The sequence below is a fragment of the Balaenoptera physalus genome, assembly GCF_965194825.1.
Source record: "Balaenoptera physalus genome assembly, chromosome: 19".
Classification (NCBI taxonomy): domain Eukaryota; kingdom Metazoa; phylum Chordata; class Mammalia; order Artiodactyla; family Balaenopteridae; genus Balaenoptera; species Balaenoptera physalus.
In genome coordinates, this window is record NC_138900.1 from 5,321,437 (window position 1) to 5,342,357 (window position 20,921).

Below are 20,921 nucleotides of genomic sequence, written 5' to 3' on the forward strand. Positions count from 1 at the left end.
CTCTGCTCAGGCCTTGGTTCTAACATCACTACAGGATAACATTCCTGCTCCTAATTCCACTTCCTTATTCCTCTTCAGGTGTGATCGTGAGCTTCCAAATTAAACCCATGCATGAAAAGCTCAATCTCAGCATCTGTGTCCCAGAGAACCTGAAAAAAGACATTATGGCACCCAAACCCAATCCATGTAGCCCCACATCTACCCATGAATCCACTTCCAGGTGCTCCAGCCAGAACTGAGACATCCCTTTTCAACAGTTCCACACACCCCTTGAACCCAAAACCACGCATGGGACAGGTGCACACACCGTTCACTGGGTTCATCTAGAGGCCCATACTTGCTGCCATATCACTCCTGCAGACACTTAAAGGCTTCCCTCCACTTTTTCCCATTTCTTGACATCTCCTCCACACATGCATGAACAAACAGGGCTAAAAGGCACAGGGACCTATGAGCATAGGCGTCGCAATTGGCGTGGACAGAGCTGCAAATGGAAGGACGCTGGGTGTTCAGTATGAAGATCAAGAAGCTGGCCCTCCTGGGAAAACTTGCCAGCAACTGGGGACATTATGGAATCTAGTTTTAAAGACATTTGAGGATTGGCTGGATTGTGTTTGATAAGGAAGTCACAGAGAGAGAGAGAGAGAGAAAGAGAAAGAGAGAGACAGCCCAGATCTCATTGTCTCCTGTGCTCCCCACTCACAGCAAACTGCAAGGTACCCTAGCTTTTTAAGGGGGGGCCTCCCTCATGCCCACCCCACAGGCTCCCAAGCTTCTCCCCATCCTTACCAAAGTGTAATCAGTATCCCTGACGCTGAGCAACTGAACTGCTGGAAGGCAAGGCTCCTGTCCAAGATGGCAACTAGCCCCTCGATGTGCAGAATTTGGAAGACCTGGGGGCTACAGTGAAGCAGTGACACAGCAGTGACACTTTAGTTCAGTTAGAGTTGAAATTTCCAGAACAAATATGGGAACTAACCTCATCATGTGTCCCAGCCCCTTGGCTTTCCCTGAGGAGTACTCTGCCCAACCCAGTCCCCAGCATCTAAACACCCCCAGAGTAAAGTGCTGCAGGTGTCCTGGGAAGAAGATGGAGACAATGCACCCCCCAATGGAGGGAAAAAAGACCCAAAATAATCAAGGGAGAAGAGCATTTCTTATAAAGGAGCTTGATGTGGAAGCAATAAAACCTGGGTAATGAGACAGAGAATGACTGGTGAAGGGAAATCGAGATGACTGGCTGGAGAAGATGGGGAGATATCTCTGGCCGAGACCTGAAGGAGGAGAAAGGGCCAGAGCAGAGATGATTTAAGGACAAAGGGTGAAGGAGGAAGTAAGATCTGAGATAGAAAAGGTGTTGGGTGTTTGGGAACAGAGAAAAGCTGAATGTGACCAGGGCAGAGTGAACCATGAGAAAAGGATGAGGCTGGAGACAACGGCAGGGCCCTGAGGACGACACAGAGCTGTGTAGCCACCGTGAGGAGTCGGGATATTGTCCTGAAGACGTATGGAAGCCAGTGGAGGTCTGAGTGCCAGAAGTGACAAACCCTCCCTTCCCATTTATCCTTATTCATGGAAGACACCTGATGATGGTCTCTCTGACTTGGAGCCTACGTTCCTGCCTCCACCCTACTGTTTTTCTTTTAGTTTTTCATTTTGGGAGGCCTGGGACCCACTTAATATTCTAATTACAAGCGGGCACTCCCTCCGAGAAGAACCGCCGCACACAGACACACGCCCAATCTGGCCAATCATTTCAGGGGTCAGCGTTGCGCAGCCTCAGAGTTTCTGGTCTAGTCTCTCATCTCCATGTTACAAGCGGGCTCCCTGAGGCCCAGACGGGACACACTTCTGAGAAGGTCTGAGTTGAGTGAACAGAACCGGGTGTAACTGAATTCTGAAAAGGTCGCTTGAAGGGCCAGTGGGCAGAGTTTGTCCTTATCAACGTTCCCACTTAAAATACCGGGACCGGACTTCCCTGGTGGCGCAGTGGTTGAGAATCCGCCTGCCAATGCAGGGGACACGGGTTCGATCCCTGGTGCGGGAAGATCCCACATGCCACAGAGCAACTAAGCCCGTGCACCACAACTACTGAGCCTGCGCTCTAGAGCCCGCGGGCCACAACTACTGAAGCCCGTGTGCCACAACTACTGAGCCTGCGCTCTAGAGCCCACGGGCCACAACTACTGAAGCCTGCGTGCCTAGAGCCTGTGCTCTGCAACAAGAGAAGCCACCGCAATGCGAAGCCCGCGCACCGCAACGAAGCATAGCCCCCACTCACCGCAACTAGAGAAAGCCCACGCGCAGCAACGAAGACCCAACGCAGCCAAAAATAAATAAATTAAATAAATAAATTTATTTTAAAAAAATTAAATTAAAAAAATAAAATAAAAAAAAATACCGGGACCATCTTTCATGTGCCTGAGCAAAGGAAATGTCTCTTTCAAGAAGTTTCAAAGGAAACTTCTCTTTCAAGGTCTGATCACACTCATACTGAGCATTTAATTCTTCTTTTCCAGAAAATCACAGCAAAACAGTTTAAAAATACATAATTGCAAAAACATAGCTACTGGTGAGGAAAACACTGAAAAAGGGTCAGCTGTGAAAGAAGCTCTGAGCAAATTTTTTTTGTTTTTAATTTCATGTTTATTGAAGCTTTTCTGTTTTGTTTTGTTGAGCACATTTCTTTATCGCAAATAGATAGGCTCTGTTGGTAAAAGGTTCCAAGTCAATCCAGCCCATCCTTCAACTCTTCCAGAGAGTGGACAAGAATGACTTGAGGGGAGTATCTGCTGAGTAGCTCATGGCTATTTTAATAGATCACATAAAAGCAAAGAAAGCTGAATATCAGACTAACTAGGTTAAATTAGGTTTCAACTATCAAGATAAAAGATTACTGACACCTTTACTCAGTACTCATTGAAATAGTCTAAAATTCTTTACTAGTTACCAAAGAATATTTCCAATATATAAGATAAAGAGGAGAAAGCACACAGGCTTTCTCTAAACCAGAAACAAATTTAAAAGGGAAACAATTAGTAATTTTTTTTTAAAAAAACCTACACAATTCTGGGGTCAAAGTCAAAAAATATTAAGCATATATATTTAGAAAATGACATGAATTGATTATAGGATGCCCACCAAAGCAATTTCATAAGTTATTATTTATAGGAAAGTAGACATTGAATGAACTAAGATTATGCTCACGCTACAAAAAGAACAATGAAAAAAGAAATCCCCATTACAAAAAAAGAAAAAGGAGGAATTTTAATGTCCCTTTAAATAGGCACCATGAAGTAACAATTTTTTCTTGCTCCAAACACACACACACACACACACACACACACACACACACACACTCCCTATCCCACGCCAGGAAAAGGGAAGGGGGTGACCCACAACTGACTGAGTCAAGTCACCGGCCCCTGGTTGAAGGACTGCAAATGGAAGTTTTCTTCTGATAAAAATAAATATAAAACGCACAAGCCTTATAGAGTGGAATTCTGCAATTCTCCTCCTCATCTATGTAAATTAAACAGCTTTTAAATTTATTAGACTATAAAGCCACGATTCAATATATCACAATTGAATCATTCATATCCAATCAATTCATATCCAACCAACTCATCTGGGTCCAGGTCACTCCTATTTCGTCACTACTGTGGGTTTCCCTCTCATTCTATTTATCTCCCTATTCTTTTTTTCCCTCTCTCCCTCTCTCTCTGTCCTTTTGTTCCCCTCTACCCTCCTCCTGTTTCTGCCCTGTTTCTTCTCTCACACGTGTCCTGTCCCACTCTGCAACTCATTACCTCTCTGCAGCTCTTTCTTCCCAACCTGACTGTCCTTAATCTCCATGTATTTCTGCCTCTTTCTCTCCCATCCTAGCTTCCTCTCTGCTCTCCTTCCCTTCTACCCCTGTTACATTCCCCTAGTCCACACTCTCTGGCATCCCCAGGGGCTGATTTCCTCCCTGCTCTCCAGGTCTTCCCTCTTCTCTTTCTGTCCCAACACCACCACGGCTCCAACTCTTTCATCCTCTCGCTTACACTATCTGAAGTGCTTCACCATTGTTGCCCAGCTGCTACCTCTGATCGAGGGCCCCTCTCCTATTTTGCTCACCTTCATCTCCCTGGAGATCTCGCTTTTCTCTAAACTGCTCTCTTTTACCCACCTGCTACCTTCAAGGCTTACTCTCCTTAATGCTGCTGTCTCTTCGCAAGTTCCTTACCAATCCTCTACGTTGCCATCGGTTCTCCCTCCTTTTCTCCTCAATTTTCTATTTCTCTGAGTCGCTCTCTGTCTCTGCTTCTCCTGATCCCTCTGGCCCACGTATTTGCAGGGATGGCGACTGAATAAGATGTCCCCCACCAGCAAGAGCACATTTTCAGTGGGATGTAATTTGAGACGGAAGAACCATGGGTGTCACATGGCTGGCCCAGGTCACCTCCCCCAACACGGGTCAGGGGAAGGGTCACTACGAAGGGGAAGCCTGCGGAGCAGAAGGGCCGGCCTGAGAAGGACTTGAGGAGAGAGGGGTTGAGAGGGGGGGGGGGGTCTCAGGAGAGGAGCGGGCTCTCCAGAACCCCAGGACCGGGGAGAGGACGCGGCGTGGCCTGGAGCGCGGCGACTGAAGCTGCCTACAGCGGCCGAAAAGGGCGAAGCTTGGGGGCCGCTGAGCGAATAAATCCACCTCGCGGAAGAGAATTTTATGTGGTGTGGAAAGGGCGGAGGGGTCAGTGAGGTCAGTAAAGGGTTTTAAGAAGGAAAGAGGGGTGAAAGGCGGTGTCTAAGTGGACCGAAGGCAGGGACCGGCTTCAGAGTTTAAACCGAAAGGGAAGCGCCCCTCGGCCTCTCACAGCGACGTCTGATTTATTTATGGTCGGTAGCGACCCTCAGACCCCGGGTACAGAGGGAAGGAGACTGCGAGGCGCAAGTTTAAACTACAAAGACAAACTCACGCTGGGTAGCGAGCCTTCCTCTCCACGCTCTCCGCTTCCGAGTCTGTGTGCAACTGCGCGCGCGCGGAGTGAAAAGGCGGAGCGGTCTGGGGGCGTGGCCTGGGCGGGGCGAGACCGTCAGGGGGCGGGTCGTGGAGAGAAGCCGGGTCTCCGTGGGGACCTTGCCTGGGAGGGTGAGGCGGGCCCTCGGGGCGCGGTGGGCGGGGCCCCGGGCGCGGCGGGCGGGGCCAAATAATTGAGCAATCTTTGGGAATTTGGAGGGTCTGTCTCTGGCTTTTTCCCAGGTAAACAAGGGGCTGAGTGTGAGTCTTCATGCAGTGACATGCAGAAGGGTGGGTCTTGGCAGTAAGCCGTTTCCTGGAATGTGAAGTGGGAGAATTCTTTAACCTTTGCTCTTTTCCACAATGACAGGGTTAAGGAAGCTTCAACCTTGTCACCACAAACTGTAACACCAAGCAAAAGTCAAAAATGATAAATACACATGTTATAGTTGAAAAATGGAACATTAGAAATGCTAAACTAGGGACTTCCCGGAGTTCCTGGCTGTCCAGGGGTTAAGACTCCGAGCTTCCAATGCAGGGGGCCCGGGGTTCGATACCTGGTGGGGGAACTAGATCCCTCATGCTGCAGCTAAGACCCGGTGCAGCCAAAATAAATAAATATTAAAAAAAAAAGAAATGCTAAACAAATAATAATAATGGCGACAACAACAAACTTGCCCAGGAACCTCAGTGTACATGCCTTTGAACGACGTTGAAGGGCTCTGCATGTTCATTTGTGGCTGTGTTGTGTCTCATCCTGTCACATCCTAGAGACATCATTACGTGTTGAAAGATGATCCTCTAAATCAAGTCAGAGGTCCCGGTTGCTGTTAAATTGTACAAGAACCCAGAGTTTATATTAAGAAAAATATTTTTCATTTTGCCATTTCTCTGGTGATCATGAAAAAAAATCTTCGGACAGCATCATGGATTTTATGTTCATGATTAGACAATATAAGCAGTAATGAAAATGTCATACTTATGTAACTAAATTATCCAGGCATCTCCTGTATCACCAGCTGAGCGCTGCTGAAGAAATCAGCTGGTGAGAATAAGCTTTTCTTGATTAATTATGCGAAAAAACGTCTGTTGTTTTCCGTGACTTGAGAAAGAAAGCTGTATGTGGGACTTCCCTCGTGGCGCAGTGATTAAGAATCCGCCTGCCAATGCAGGGGACACGAGTTCGAGCCCTGGTCCGGGAAGATCCCACATGCCGCAGCGCAACTAAGCCCGAGCGCCACAACTACTGAGCCTGTGCTCTAGAGCCCACAAGCCACAACTACTGAGCCCGTGCACCACAACTATTGAGCCTGCGCTCTAGAGCCCTCAAGCCACAACTACTGAGCCCACAAGCCACAACTACTGAAACCCACACGCCTAGAGCCCGTGCTCCGCAACAAGAGAAGCCACCGCAATGAGAAGCCCGCGCACCACAATGAAGAGTAGCCCCCGCTCACTGCAACTAGAGAAAGCCTGCTCGCAGCAACAAAGACCCAACGCAGCCAAAAATAAAATAAATAATTTTTTTAAAAAAGAAAGAATATTGCCCACCATCCAGTTCTACAAGAATCAAGACATTAGCCACCGCAGTCACTGACCTACAGCCGCCCTGACAGGAATTCCAGGCAAAGATCAGGATAAGCCACTCTCTGCTCTGGGAAAACTGGCAGAACCAGCCTTCAGAATGTTAGATATTTTCAGGAGAAATTTTTTTATGAACCTGAATTCTTTCATCTTCCCATACTTAGAAAAGCACTGAAACCATTAACAACCATTAAGATGTCTGTTCCCTTTGACCAGCAGAAACCTTCTACCAAGGTGTGTGCTTGATTGCATGTAGCCCCTTCCCCAAATCCACATATATACTGGCCTCCACCCTGACTCTCAGAACAGTTTTCAGAGCTCCCTGGGGGACTGGCTCCTGGGTTACAATCCTCAGTTTGACTGGTATAAAATTTTCCATTTCTTTCTTTACATTGACTACTGATTAATTTTTCTTTGACACCACAGTATAAATATCTTCCTTTTCCCTCTTAAGCTGGACATATTGTTTAAAATGGATGCTGTAATTTTATCTCCACGTGGGTTTAAAAACAAACAAACAAAAACAAAAAAAACCTGTGCTCTGATTATGGTGAAACTATTATTCCTCTTGAAATTAGGCACAGACCGGGCAGGTGCAGGCAGCCTTGGGCTGCCTGGGGGATGCGGGGTTTAGGGAGCCCTTCAGCCAATAGCCACTGGCAGGGGTGGTGCACGCTGTTTATCTGCTTTCTTCCTCCCTGGCCTGGGCAGGCTGGGCCGAGACAGGGAGTCCGGCCTCTAAGCCCACCCCCCGTCCCCATCGCGCCTCCCCTCCCCCCCTCCTCTTTCCCCTCCTCTCCGCTCCTGTCCCCTCCCTCCCTTCCTCCATCCCTCCTCTCCTGTCCCCTCTCCTCTCCCTCCCCTTCCCTCCTCTCCTCCCCTTTTCCCTCCTCTCTCTCTTTCCTCTCTCCTCGCCTCCCGTCCCAAGGCACAAGCTCCCTTCACTGTGGCTACCCGGCTCTCCCCTCCTCTCCCTACCCCTCCCCTCTCTCCGGCCGAGATTCTGCAAAGTGCTTTCCCAACAGGGACTAGTTGCTCCTACGCAGACCCATTTGTTTTCTAGCCAGCAATTCACAGGGGATTTCAAAGCACCTTATCGCTTGGTTAACGGGCCCGACCGCCCCCCACTCCTGGAAGGAGCGCTAAGGATCGCTACCTGTCAGAGTCAGGTTTCCAGAGGAAGGGAGAGTCCTAGTTCAGTTCCTTGGTGTCTTAGTTCATTCAGTTCACTACTCACAGACCTCTGTCGTCCCGCCTTCGGGCTCCTCCCCTGGTTTCAAGGAGGCGGCCACAGAGCTCTCCTCTCTGGGTTTTCTGGAGACCTATCTAAGGGCCTTGTCTGGGTCACGAAGATAAACTCAGTCCCGCGTGGATTTTTTCCCCTTTGCTCTTAGAGCAAGTGAAAGGCATCAGCAAATATTCATTATCCACTTTAGCTGTCTTCCTTGTGGATTTTTGCTCAGAAATTTGGAAAAACAATAAAAGAAGAGATCACACCCTCCCACCCCCCACCCCCCTAAAAAAAGAAATTAGGCAATGACCATTTCAGAAAACAATTAGCATTATGTTTGTGGGTTTCAGAGCAAACGATCTGGGACTTGACAGTTTGCAGCTTCAGATGTATCTTCTGATATTTCTCTGTTAAGAATAAATGTTTTAATGTCAACTCCAGGCTCACACCAAATCTAATATTTAAACTTATTCATTGCACTTGTTTCCATGACTTCTGGATATCATTTGGAATACTTGTATTTGAGTCTATTTCAATAATTATTATACTGTTCCTCACAGAGTTTCATTTAATCCTCCTTCATTGTTAACCAATTATATCCTATGTAATCAATAATAGTTTAATCTCTATTTTACAGTGTTTTGTCTCATACATGTTTCAAAGCCCAGAGATTAGCCCATCATATTATAGTACAAAGAGTCTGGTGGTTGCTCTCATTTTATGCTTGTTCTTGGGATAAGGACAAATGCATCTCTGTTACCATCATCACATCAAACCATTATTGCCCCTATAAACCCAACACTTGGTCTGGGATGATCTTTCTTATAGGATTTTATCGTAGTTGGTGCATTATCATCTTATTTGCATTTTAAAGATTTATTCATAGGTAACTTTGGCCTATAAAATAAACTTACAGACATAATTATAAAATTGCCACATCACAATTATTAATGAAGATAAAACCATTTAAGTATGGCAAAGGACATCAGTAAAAAAAAAAAAAATACAGATGTTGAGGACGTGAAGAGTAAAACTGACTACCTTTCTTCACGTAGGATCCTGGTGAAGAGGCTTGTCTGCAGCTAGAAAACACAGATGCAGTTTCTGACGCTGCCACCTAGGGGGATGCGAGTTGTGATGGTTCTTATAATCTGTACTTAGGGTCGCCTTGTCTGGAAAATGACAACAACAGTACTTATCTCAGAGTTGAAGATTCAGTGTTGTTACATACAAAACAATATCACTTATGCAACCACTTGCTAATGGAAAATAGGAGTGTTTCTGAATGAAGAATAGTGAATTTCAATTGCCATGTCACCAGTAACATAAAACTCACATATTCCTGCAGTGCCATCTTACTCTGAATATGAATCTCAGTATCTGGGAGGTGGCCAAAGGCCTCCAGGGATTTGGCAATAGGGGTTATCTCCTTATCACAGACTTGTAGTTGGAATCTTAGGGAATTTCTATTTTCTTTATCAGAATGTCATCATTCACCTCAAGGGATACAGGTTAAAATCCCTAGATTTGATTCTCAGGCACCTGATTTTTGCCAATACCTTGGTACTCCTTTCTAAAGGACTTCCCCACACAATGGCAGCCTTTGGGTTGAAACATTTCCTCAGTGACTTCGGATGCAAACTTGTTTCCTATGTTCACAGAGTGGCCACGGCTGTGTCCTTCACCACCACCTGTCTCTTAAGTATCTTACAGGCCATCATGATCAGCCCCAGAAACTCCACATGGACGAATCTTAAAGTAAAGGCTCCCAAGTACACTGGCTTCTTTATTTACCTGTGATGGATTTTGCACTTGCTTGTAAATATAGTTGTTTTCACATGTGTCTGGTAAATGGAGCAACACGAACATTACAAAGCAAAAAGATTTGGGATACTGCTCTAGTACTCTGCTTGACAAAATAACATCCACACTATTGGCAGCTTTTTTAAGCCCTCCTAGTACTTTGTCTTTTGGACTCATGATCTTGGCCAGTGGATACATGGTTTTCATTCTGTACAGACACAACCAGCCAGTCTGACACATTCACAGGACCAACCATTCACCCAGATCCTTTCCTGAGACCAGAGCTTCCCCAAGAATCCTTGCCTTGGTGAGCACCTTTCTTTCCTTCTACATCCTCTGCCCCATTTTTGCAACTTATATGGTGATTTTCAATAATCCCAGTTGGTGGCCGATTAACATCTCTGCACTAATGCATTCACGTTTCCCCACTGTCAGCCCCTTTTCTTCTCATGAGTCCAGGCACCGATGAACCCAGGCTCTGCTGTACCGGCTGCAGAAGGAATACCCAAGTCCCTAATCTGGTCAGAAAACTCTAAATTTTCTATTTGTACTCACAATATAAAGTCCTTTACTCATTCAGTGTTTGCTGTGTTCAGCACTACAATGACCAGTCACATCACAGAGAGTGCTGAGCAACAGGCTGTCTTCAGAACTTGAAATGTATTGGTGGGGGCTTCCCTGGTGGCACGGTGGTTAAGAATCCGCCTGCCAATGCAGGGGACACAGGTTCGATCCCTGGTTCGGGAAGATGCCACATGCCGCGGAGCAACTAAGCCCGTGCGCCACAACTACTGAGCCTGCACTCTAGAGCCCGCAAGCCACAACTACTGAGCCCACGTGCCACAACTACTGAAGCCCGTACGCCTAGAGCCCATGCTCCGCAACGAGAGAAGCCACCACAATGAGAAGCATGTGCACCACAACAAAGAGTGGCCCCCGCTCGCCGCAACTAGAGAAAAGCCCGTGTGCAGCAACAAAGACCCAATGCAGCCAAACATAAATAAAAAAATAAATTTATTAAAAAAAAAATTTTGTTGGTACAACCACTACGGAGAACAATATAGAGGTTCCTTAAAAAACTAAAAAGAGAACTACCATATGATCCAGCAATCCCACTCCTGGGCATATATCTGGAGAAAACCATCATTTGAAAAGATACATGCATCCCACTGTTCATTGCAGGACTATTTACAATAGCCACGGAAACAACCTAAATGTCCATTGACAGAGGAATGGATAAAGATGTGGTACATAGATAAACAATGGAATATTACTCAGGCGTAAAAAAGAATGAGATAATGACACTTGCAGCAACATGGATGGCCCTAGAGATGATCATACTAAGTGAAGTAAGCCAGAGAAAGACAAATATCATATAATAGCACCTATATGTGGAATCTAAAAAAAAATGATACAAGTGAACTTATTTACAAAACAGAAACAGACTCCCAGACTTCAAAAACAAACTTATGGTTACCAAAGGGGAAATGTGGAGGGGGTGGGGTGGGGATAAATTAGGAGGTTGGGATTAACATACACACACTACTGTACATAAAATAATCAACAAGGACCTACTGTACAGCACAGGGAACTCTACTCAATATTCTGTAATAACCTATATGGGAAAAGAATCTGAAAAAGAATGGATATATGTATAACTGAATCACTTTGCTGTACACTTGAAACTAACACAACATTGTAAATCAACTATACTCCAATATAAAATAAAAATTAAATTTAAAAAAAGCAAAAATAAGGAGGTCTAATTAACACAAAAAAAATAAAATAAAATATATTGGGGAAGGGCTTCCCTGGTGGCGCAGCGATTGAGTGTCTGCCTGCCAATGCAGGGGACACGGGTTCGAGCCCTGGTCTGGGAAGATCCCACGTGCCGTGGAGCGGCTGGGCCCGTGAGCCACAATTACTGAGCCTGCGCGTCTGGAGCCTGTGCTCCACAACAAGAGAGGCCGCAATAGTTAGAGGCCCGCGCACCGCGATGAAGAGTGGCCCCCGCTTGCCACAACTAGAGAAAGCCCTCGCACAGAAACGAAGTCCCAACACAGCCATAAATAAATAAATAAATACTTTAAAAAATGACTCCCTTCTTTAAAAAAAAAAAAAGTATATATATATATATATATATATATGCTGGGGAAGACACTGAACCAGCTATTTACTAAGCAAAATGCAATGTAATTTCATTTTCATGAGCTGTTTCAATATAATACTTGAGTCTAGGAATTTGTAAAAAGTGTGGCCTGTATTATTTGGAGAAAATAGAAAGTTTCTCTGAGTATGTATATTTCAGTCTAATAAATCAAAATGTCCCTAGAATTCAGGAGGCAGTGAAATGTGAGAAGAGTTTATGGAAAGAAAGAGCCTTTGGTTTTGATTATTCACATACCTAGGATGGATCTGGAGGAGGGAATAAGGTGTCAGACACTGCCTAACACTGAAGGTCCAGCATGTGTTTTTACCTCAAAGCCTAAGAGGAGACCTTGCTATTTGAGTTGTTTTTGGATGGGAAGAGATTGCCATATGTTTTTTCTGTATTTTCTGGCAAAAAATCAGCTGAATGATGAAGGTAAGGCAACAAAGTAAACACAGATGTCTTGGGATTTTTAAAATAATATTTTTAGTTGTGATGAAATACACATAAAATCTAACATTTTAACTATTTTTAAGTGTACAGTTCAGCGGCATTAAGTACCTTGATATTGTTGTGCAACTATCACCACCACCTATCTCCACGATTCTTATCTAGTAAACTCTAACTCTGTACGCAATAAACAATAACTCCCTGTTGCCCTCTCCCTAGGCCCCTGGCAACCACCATTCTACTTTCTGTCTCTACAAATTTGACTGGTCTAGCTACCTCATATAAGTGGAATCAGACAGTATTTGTCCTTTTGCGATTGGCTTATTTCACTTAGCATAATGTCCTCAAGGTTCATCCATGTTGTAGCATATGTCAGACTATCCTTTTTAAGGCTGAATAATATTTTATCGTTGACCACATCATGTTTCTCTTTGTGTGTCAGTGGACATTTGGTTGCGTCCACCTTTTGGCTATTGTAAATAATGTTGGCTACTGTAAATAATGTTGCTCTGAACATGCCTGTACAAATTTCTCTTTGAGTCTTCTCTTGGTTCTTTGGCGTATATACCCAGAAGTAGAATTTTTGGATCATATGTTAATTCTAGGTTTAACTTTTTGAGGAACCATGTGTTTTCCAAATTAGCTGCACCATTTCACAATCTAACTAACAGTGGATAAGGTTTACAGTTTCACGACCTCCCTGCCAACATTTGTTATTTTCTGTTGTTTTTTAAATAATAGCAGCCATCCTAATGGATGTGAGGTGGTATCTCATTGTAGAATGTTTTTAAGATGGGAAATCGACAAGTAAAACTATCAACCGGGTACTGGGATATTTAGAGGCTGAAATATTTTGTATTAAGTGATATCTCAATTAGTTTGAGGGAAGACAGGAGTCAGTTCGGACTCCCATGTCCTCTACTGAGGGAATACACGTATGGTGGAATCTTCACATTTCTAGAATAGCAGAGGAGGAGGGTGTGGGTGAATAACTTTTTTGCTTATGTGGATTTTTCTTTAGGAAAAGAGCCAAGGGAACAAAACAGGAGAATCAAAAAGTGGGGGAAATGGACAATTCCTCAATCACATAGAAAGATTAGAATATACCCTTATTTGTGATTGCTAGATTTGAGGATCCAAAAAATTTAAAGGAGTTTCAACAAATGGACAATATATTCAAACTTGTGTCAAAAAATATATATATAAAGAACATTTCTCAGCAGTTGTTAGACCGCAAAGTTTCAAACACTAAAAAAAATTTTTAATAAGACAGATAGTATTTTATCATCAAATAATACCACTTGGAAAACTGTACATTCAGAAATTTTAAAATATTGAAAACCTTAAAGAGTCACTATTTGTTTAGATAATTAGAATTTATGTATATGAAAAGATAAGAAAATTCTTGTGTCAACCTTGTGATATTTATTTAATGAAAAAAATTATTTAGAGGAAATAAGATAGCTGCAAATTCACATATTGGAAGTTCACTGGACAATCCACGTCCTATGGGTCCAATTCAAGAATTTTTAAAGAAAGGTATAGTGTAAACCCAACAAAAGGCAAAAATGAAAATTATATTAAATATAACAAAATGTTCTTTTGAAACATTAGCTTTAAAATGTGCAAAAGGCTTCCCTGGTGGCCCGGTGGTTAAGAATCCGCCTGCAGGGGACATGGGTTCGAGCCCTGGTCCGTGAAGATCCCACATGCCGTGGAGCAACTAAGCCCATGCACCACAACTACTGAGCCTGCGCACCACAACTACTGAGCCCACGTGCCACAACTACCAAAGCCTGCACACCTAGAGCCCGTGCTCCGCAACAAGAGAAGCCACCGCAATGAGAAGCCCGCGCACCGCAAGGAAGAGTAGCCCCTGCTCACTGCAACTAGAGAAAGCCCATGTGCAGCAATGAAGACCCAACGCAGCCAAAAGTAAATAAATAAAATAAATTTATTAAAATAAAATAAAATAAAATGTGCAAAGACACACTTGAACAATACTAACCATAGTAGATGACTATTGATAGAGATTTTCAAAAGATGTAGAGGTTACTAAGAACTTTATATTAATTAATTTGAAAATTGAGAAGAATGATTTCTACAAATATAGATCACTAAAACTGAATTAAGAAGAATTAGAAATGAGAGAAACATAAATAACTTCAAAACTTTGAAATATTCAACAAGACTGATTGCTTTATAGGAAAATTTCCCACATTTGCAAGGTATTGGCAGTTCTCTTCATTTACAAACTTTTTTCAATACAGAAGATATGAAAATGTGTAATACTGCTATTATATCCCTCATGTTAAGACATCAAAAAAAAAAGCAGTTTGACTTCTGAAGTTTGATGCAAAATGGATCATTAAAATACACAATGTGACTGATATATGTTATTCTAGTAATACATGATATTTTAATATGTGTGGTATTACACAGCCTGTTGTGGTGTGAACATTGACTTCCATTATGCCAACAGCTTCAGAGAAGCACTTGAAACGTTTCAACACTCTGTTACATTTATAGAAATCTGCAACACAACATTGTAAATCAACCATACTTCAATAAAATTTAAAATAAAGTAAAATAAAATAAACATACACCCAGCATATAGAATCAGGAGGAAAATTAATCTGATCTATAGTATCCATCAACAATGAATATAGAACTTTATATTGATGGTCAAATGTTGAGAGAGTGTTATGGACTTATATACACTACCAAATGTAAAATAGCTAGCTAGTGGGAAGCAGCCGCATACCACAGGGAGATCAGCTTGGTGCTTTGTGACCACCTAGAGGGATGGGATAGCGAGGGTGGGAGGGAGACGCAAGAGGGAGGAGACATGGGGATATATGTATATGTATAGCTGATTCACTTGTTATAAACCAGAAACTAACTACACACCATTGTAAAGCAATTATACTCCAAGAAAGATGTTAAAAATGAAATGTTAACAAGCATATCTGTTTAGGTCAGGAATAAATCGAGAATTGATCTCTGAATATCACTTCTACTCAAAAGAGTATGTAGAATTTGTAGCCATTTACAGCCAGTAGGTCAGAAGCATGGGAGGCCTAGGACCTGTGATTGGCATCTGAAGTGGGGGTAAAGGTTGTGCAACTGAGTCCTTAATTCTTTGGAGTCTGTACTTACTCCAAGTAGTTGGTATCAAAATTCAATTGTAGGACACCCAGCTGGTGTCTGAAGAGCTGGAGAATTGCTTGGTGTGGGGAAAACCCCCATACGTTTGTTGTCAGAAGTGCTGTAAGTGAAACAGCTCACCCTATCACTGATCATTAAAAAAGATCTTACAGGACTTCCCTGGAGGTCCAGTGGTTAAGACTCCACACTTCCATTGCAGGGGGCACGGGTTCAATCCCTGGTCAGGGAATTAAGATCCCACATGCTGCACGGCACAGCAAAAAAAAAAAAAAAATCAAATCAAAATGAATTAAATACTTAAGTGTCAGACCTGAAACTGTAAGACCCCTAGAAGAAAACAGGGGAAAAGCTTCTTGACAACGGCCTGTGGAATATTTTTTTTTTAATTTGACACCAAAGCTAATTAGACAAATGTGACCACATCAAACTAAAAAGTTTCTGCACAGCAAAAGAATCAATCAAGAGTGAAAAGGCAGAGACTTCCCTAGTGGCGCAGTGGTTAAGAATCCACCTGCCAATGCAGGAGACATGGGTTTGAGCCCTGGTCTGGGAAGATCCCACATGTTGCAGAGCAACTAAGCCCATGCACCACAACTACTGAGCCTGCGCTCTAGAGCCCACGAGCCACAACTACTGAGCCCATGTGCCACAACTACTGAGCCTGTGTGCCACAACTACTGAGCCTGTGTGCCACAACTACTGAAGCCCACACACCTAGAGCCTGTGCTCTGCAACAAGAGAAGCCACCACAATGAGAAGCCCACGTAGCGCAACAAAGAGTAGCCCCCGCTCACCACAGCTAGAGAAAGCCTGTATGCAGCAACAAAGACCCAACGCAGCCAAATAAATAAAATAAATAAATTTATTTTTAAAAAAAGAGTGAAAAGGCAGGGACTTCCCTGGTGGTCCAGTGGCTAAGACTCCACGCTCCTAATGCAGGAGGCCCAGGTTCGATACCTAGTCAGGGAACTAGATCCTGCATGCCACAACTAAAGATCCTGCATGCTGCAACTAAGACCCGGTGCAGCCAAATAAATAAAAATATTTTTTAAAATAATAATAAAAAAAGAGTGAAAAGGCAATCTACAGAATGGGAGAAAATATTTGCAAACCATGTATTTGATAGGGGGTTAATATCCAAAATATGTAAGGAACTCAACTCAGTAGCAAAACCCCCCAAATAATCCAATTAAAAAATGGGCAAAGGACCTAAACAGACATTTCTCAAAAGAAGACATACAAATGGTCAGCAGGTATATGAAAAGTTACCCAACATCACTAATCAGGGAAAAGTAAATCAAAGCCACCATGCTATATCATTTCATACTTGTTAGAATGCTTATTATTTATTTTTTTAAATAAATAAATTTATTTATTTATTTATTTATTTATTTTTGGCTGCATTGGGTCTTCGTTGTTGCACGCGGGCTTTCTCTAGTTGCAGAGAGCGGGGGCTACTCTTCGTTGTGGTGTGTGAGCTTCTCATTGCGGTAGCTTCTCTTGATGTGGAGCGAGGGCTCTAGGCACACGGGCTTCAGTAGTTGTGGCACGCGGGCTCAGTAGTTGCGGCTCGCGGGCTCTAGAGCGCAGGCTCAGTAGTTGTGGTGCGCAGGCTTAGTTGCTCTGCGGCACGTGGGATCTTCCCAGACCAGGGCTCAAACCCATGTCCCCTGCATTGGCAGGCGGATTCTTAACCATTGCACCACCAGCAAGTCCCTAGGATAATTCTTAAAGAGACAAATGATAACAAATGTTGCCAAGGATGTTTGAGAAAAGGGAACAGTGGTACAGCCACTATAGAAAACAGCATGGTGGGTTCTCCAAAAATTATAAATAGAACTACCATATGACCCAGCAATCCCACTGCTGGTTATATATCCAAAGGAAATAAAATCAGGATCTCACAGAAGTACCAGTACTCCTATGTTCATTGCAGCATTATTCACAGTAATCAATGTATAGAAACAACTTAAATGAGCATCAACACAAGAAAGGATAAAGAAAATGTTTTATAAACATACAATGCAATCTTATTCAGTCTTAACAAAGAAGGAAATCCTGTTATTATTCAACAATATGGATAGCCCTGGAGGACTCTATGCTAAGTGAAACAAGACCGATGGAGAAAAATACTGTATGATCTCACTTTTATGTGGAACCTAAAATAGTCAAACTCATAGAATCAGAGTAGCATGTTGGTTGCCAGGGGTTAGCGGGAGAGGGAAATGGGGAGATGGTGTTCAAAGGGTACAAAGTTTCAGTTATACAAGATAAATAAGTTCTGGAGATCTACGATATGGCATACTACCTATAGCTAACAATACTGTACATGGTAGTACTCATGTTGTATTCTTACCTCAAAAAAAGTGCCCCTCCCAAACTTATTGCTAGACTCAACTGGTGACACTAGGCAATTCTATCAAATGTATGAAGAAGAATAACAGCATTTCATGAAAAAATATACAATTTCTTCCAGAAAATAGACCATGAATATTTTAAACTCAATTTCTGAGACTACTATTACCATGGTAACAAAAATAAAGGCATTTGAAGAAAGCCATAACTACTAACTAAATCCCACATAAAAAATATGCAAACATTCTTACAAAATATTAGTGATAGAAATTAGCAATATATAGAAAGAGGGACTCCCCTGGTGGTCCAGTGGCTAAGACTCCAAACTCCCAATTCAGGGGGCCCAGGTTCGATCCCTGGTCAGGGAACTAGATCCCACATGCTGCAACTGAAGATCCCGTGTGCCACAACTAAGACCTGGTACAGCCAAATAAATAAATATTTAAAACAAACAAACAATATACAGAAAGAACTGTACACGATGACCAAAAGGGGTTCACTTGAGGGATGCAAGGCTGTTTTAATGTTTAAAAAACAATCAACATAAATCACAGTAGCAACAGATTACAGTGGTAAAATCATAGCATCCTATCAATTGATGCAGAAAAAGCATTTGACAATATTCAACACTCAGTTTAAGCTTTCAGAGAACCAGGAATAGAGGGAAATTTCCTCAACTCAATAAAGAACACCTAAGAAAGCTTACCTTACAACAAACATCATTCTTAATGGTGAAAGACTGAATGCTTCCCCCACAGAGAATGGGGATAAGACAAGGATGTCCGCTCTTACCACTGTTAGTCAACATGCAATTAGAAGTTACAGCCAATGAAATAAGGGAATGAAAGGAAATAGAAGTGATAAACATCAGAAAGAAGATATACTAGTGTATCCATCAGCAGGAGGTATCATTGTGGTGGTGGGTTGAATAATCACCTCCCGCCACCAAAGGACAGCCACATCCTCACCCCTGTAACCTTCAAGTGTTAAGGATCTTGAGATGAGAGATTATCCTGGATTATCCGATAAACATGGGATAATCAGAAGGGGTTGAATAAGAAGGATGCAGTTGGACTTAGTCACAGAGAAGCTGCTACTGTGGTGGAAGCAGGACGGAGATAAAAAGATTTAAGATGGTACCTGGCTGACTGACGATGGATGAAGTGGCAAAGCATATAAGCAGTCTGCAGAATTTGCAAAGTGCATGGAAATAAGTTCCTCCCTGGAATGTCAGGGTTACGGTTCTGTTAACATACCCATTTTATACGTCTGACCTGAACTGAAAGAGAAGAAATTTTATTGTTTTAATCCACCTAGTTTGTGGTAATTTCTTACCACCTGATGAAATAAAATTTATATTTTAAGGCAAGACAAGAAAAAAATTAACATAAAATTGTTTGGGCCTCCTCCCTCCCAAATGTGTAGCGTGCATCTGCATTACACATTAACCACAACTCCTCAAACTGGGAATGCCTGCCCAACCAACCAGAAAGGTCAAATTTTTTCCCTTTCTTTTGACACTAGCAATTTAACTTCTTAAAAGAATAGCGTTCTTTCCCAACTCTGTAGGGGGTCATGGTGACTTGCTGCTCGCGTTGTATGTACTTACCTGGACTACGTACCCTTGGTGAACTTTATGTAAAATATCAGTATGTCATTTTGATGCACGATCCTTTGTCTCGAAAATGTGTATGACTGTACCTTGAACGCTAACAGCTGGAACAGTTCTCAGAGCTTTCTGAGAATCTGCTTCCTGCATTATAGCCCTCAATCTGGCGCGAATAAAATTCTCTTTTTTTTTTCTTCTTGATAGATAATTGAATTTTCGTCAACAAGCCGCATTAGGAAACTAATGAAATGATATATACAGACAAGTCCAAGTCCAAGGAATCTATGAAAACCTCTAGAATAAGTGAGACTAGTAAGTTCTGAGGATAAAAGATCAACATTCAAAAATCTATTGTATTTCTATATAGTAGCAATTAACACATGGAAACAAGTTAAAAATAACATGTCCGATTATTTAAAAAAGAAAAAGTAGAAATGTGTTAATCAAATAAAACGTTGATGGGATTTTGATGCTGAAATCCATAAAATACTGGTGAAAGAAACCAAAGATCAGACAAATAAATAGACATACTACAGCCATTTATTGGAAGGCATAACATAGAAATGATGTCAAATGATCGCCAACTCATAGGCTTAATGCATTTTCTATCAAGATATTTTGTAGGCACAAACAAGATTTTTCTAAAACTTATATGGAAAGGCAAAGGAACTAGAATAGCTAAAATATCTGAAGAAGAATAAATTGGTTGGAATCACTCATTCAATTAAAAACTTCTAATAAGATAAAAAGTAATCAAGACTGGTATTTGTGGAGTGAGACATACAGAACGATGGAACAAAACAGAGAACCCAGAAACAGCCCCACACAATTACTTCCAACTGAGTTTTGACAAAGGTACCAAGAAAACTGAACGAAGCAAGAATCTGAAAAAATTACACCATATCAACTGATCTTCCATACTAGGAAAAAAAAATGAAATAATCTCCACCAAAACTTCACACCTGTACAAATATTAGCTCAAAATTGGTCATAGCTTTAAACGTGAAATGTAAAACCATACTACTTTAAACTGTAAGAGATTTAGAAAAGAAACCATAGGATAACATCCTCAGGATCTATCTATATATCTACCTAAGTTTTAACATATTTTGACTTGTAATTTTATTTTGCAGTATGCAATATTTCAGACTAAACTTGAGACTTAGTTATTCCTCATGTGAATGCTCTGATGTGGATTCTGTTGTGAAAAGTCTTGAAGAAATTTTAAATAGGCATTACGTTTGTAAAGTTTCTTTCCATTATGAATTCTTTGGTGAATCCTGAGGGGACACTTGCTTAAAGGCCTTTCCACATTCAGTAAATTTCCCTGGTTTCTCTCAGGTATAAATCCTCTCATGACATCAAAGCCATGAATGTTTAATAAAAAGCCTTCCCACATTCATTACACGTGTAAGGCTGCTCTCCAGTAGGAATCTTGTGATGTTCTGTAGTTTTGATCTACGGATAAGAGCCTTTATACACACATTATGTTCTTGTGGCTTCATCAAAGATGTATATTCTGATGTCTAGTCAGTTGCGAAGTCTGTACAAGTCCTCTGTCCTATATGTTACC

The 20,921-nt window shown here is 42.3% G+C and overlaps 1 protein-coding gene and 1 long non-coding RNA gene across 24 annotated transcripts in view; both read right to left on the minus strand.

Moving 5' to 3' along the window:
* LOC309648134 (zinc finger protein 610-like) overlaps positions 1 to 20,921 on the minus strand; it is a 412,471-nt gene that overhangs the window by 370,031 nt on the left and 21,519 nt on the right. For 6 of the 23 annotated variants that reach the window (XM_082436360.1, XM_082436364.1, XM_082436347.1 and 3 more), the window contains one exon: positions 5,700 to 5,826. The exons of 11 other annotated variants lie outside the window; for them this stretch is intronic. Coding sequence is in view for 1 of the 12 variants with exons in the window: in XM_082436356.1 (XP_082292482.1) it covers positions 8,862 to 8,986 (125 nt within the window). In the remaining 11 variants the exon portion in view is untranslated. Of the gene's footprint in view, positions 1 to 1,583; positions 1,965 to 4,958; positions 5,679 to 5,699; positions 5,827 to 8,232; positions 8,987 to 20,921 lie in introns of those variants that run through there. 6 more of the 23 variants (XM_082436361.1, XM_082436362.1, XM_082436345.1 and 3 more) reach the window with 4 other exon arrangements.
* On the minus strand, positions 10,640 to 12,698 carry LOC309648355. The gene is made up of 2 exons (XR_014256629.1): positions 11,777 to 12,698; positions 10,640 to 11,423 (listed from the first exon to the last, which is right to left on the minus strand). It is a non-coding gene; the product is annotated as an uncharacterized lncRNA (long non-coding RNA).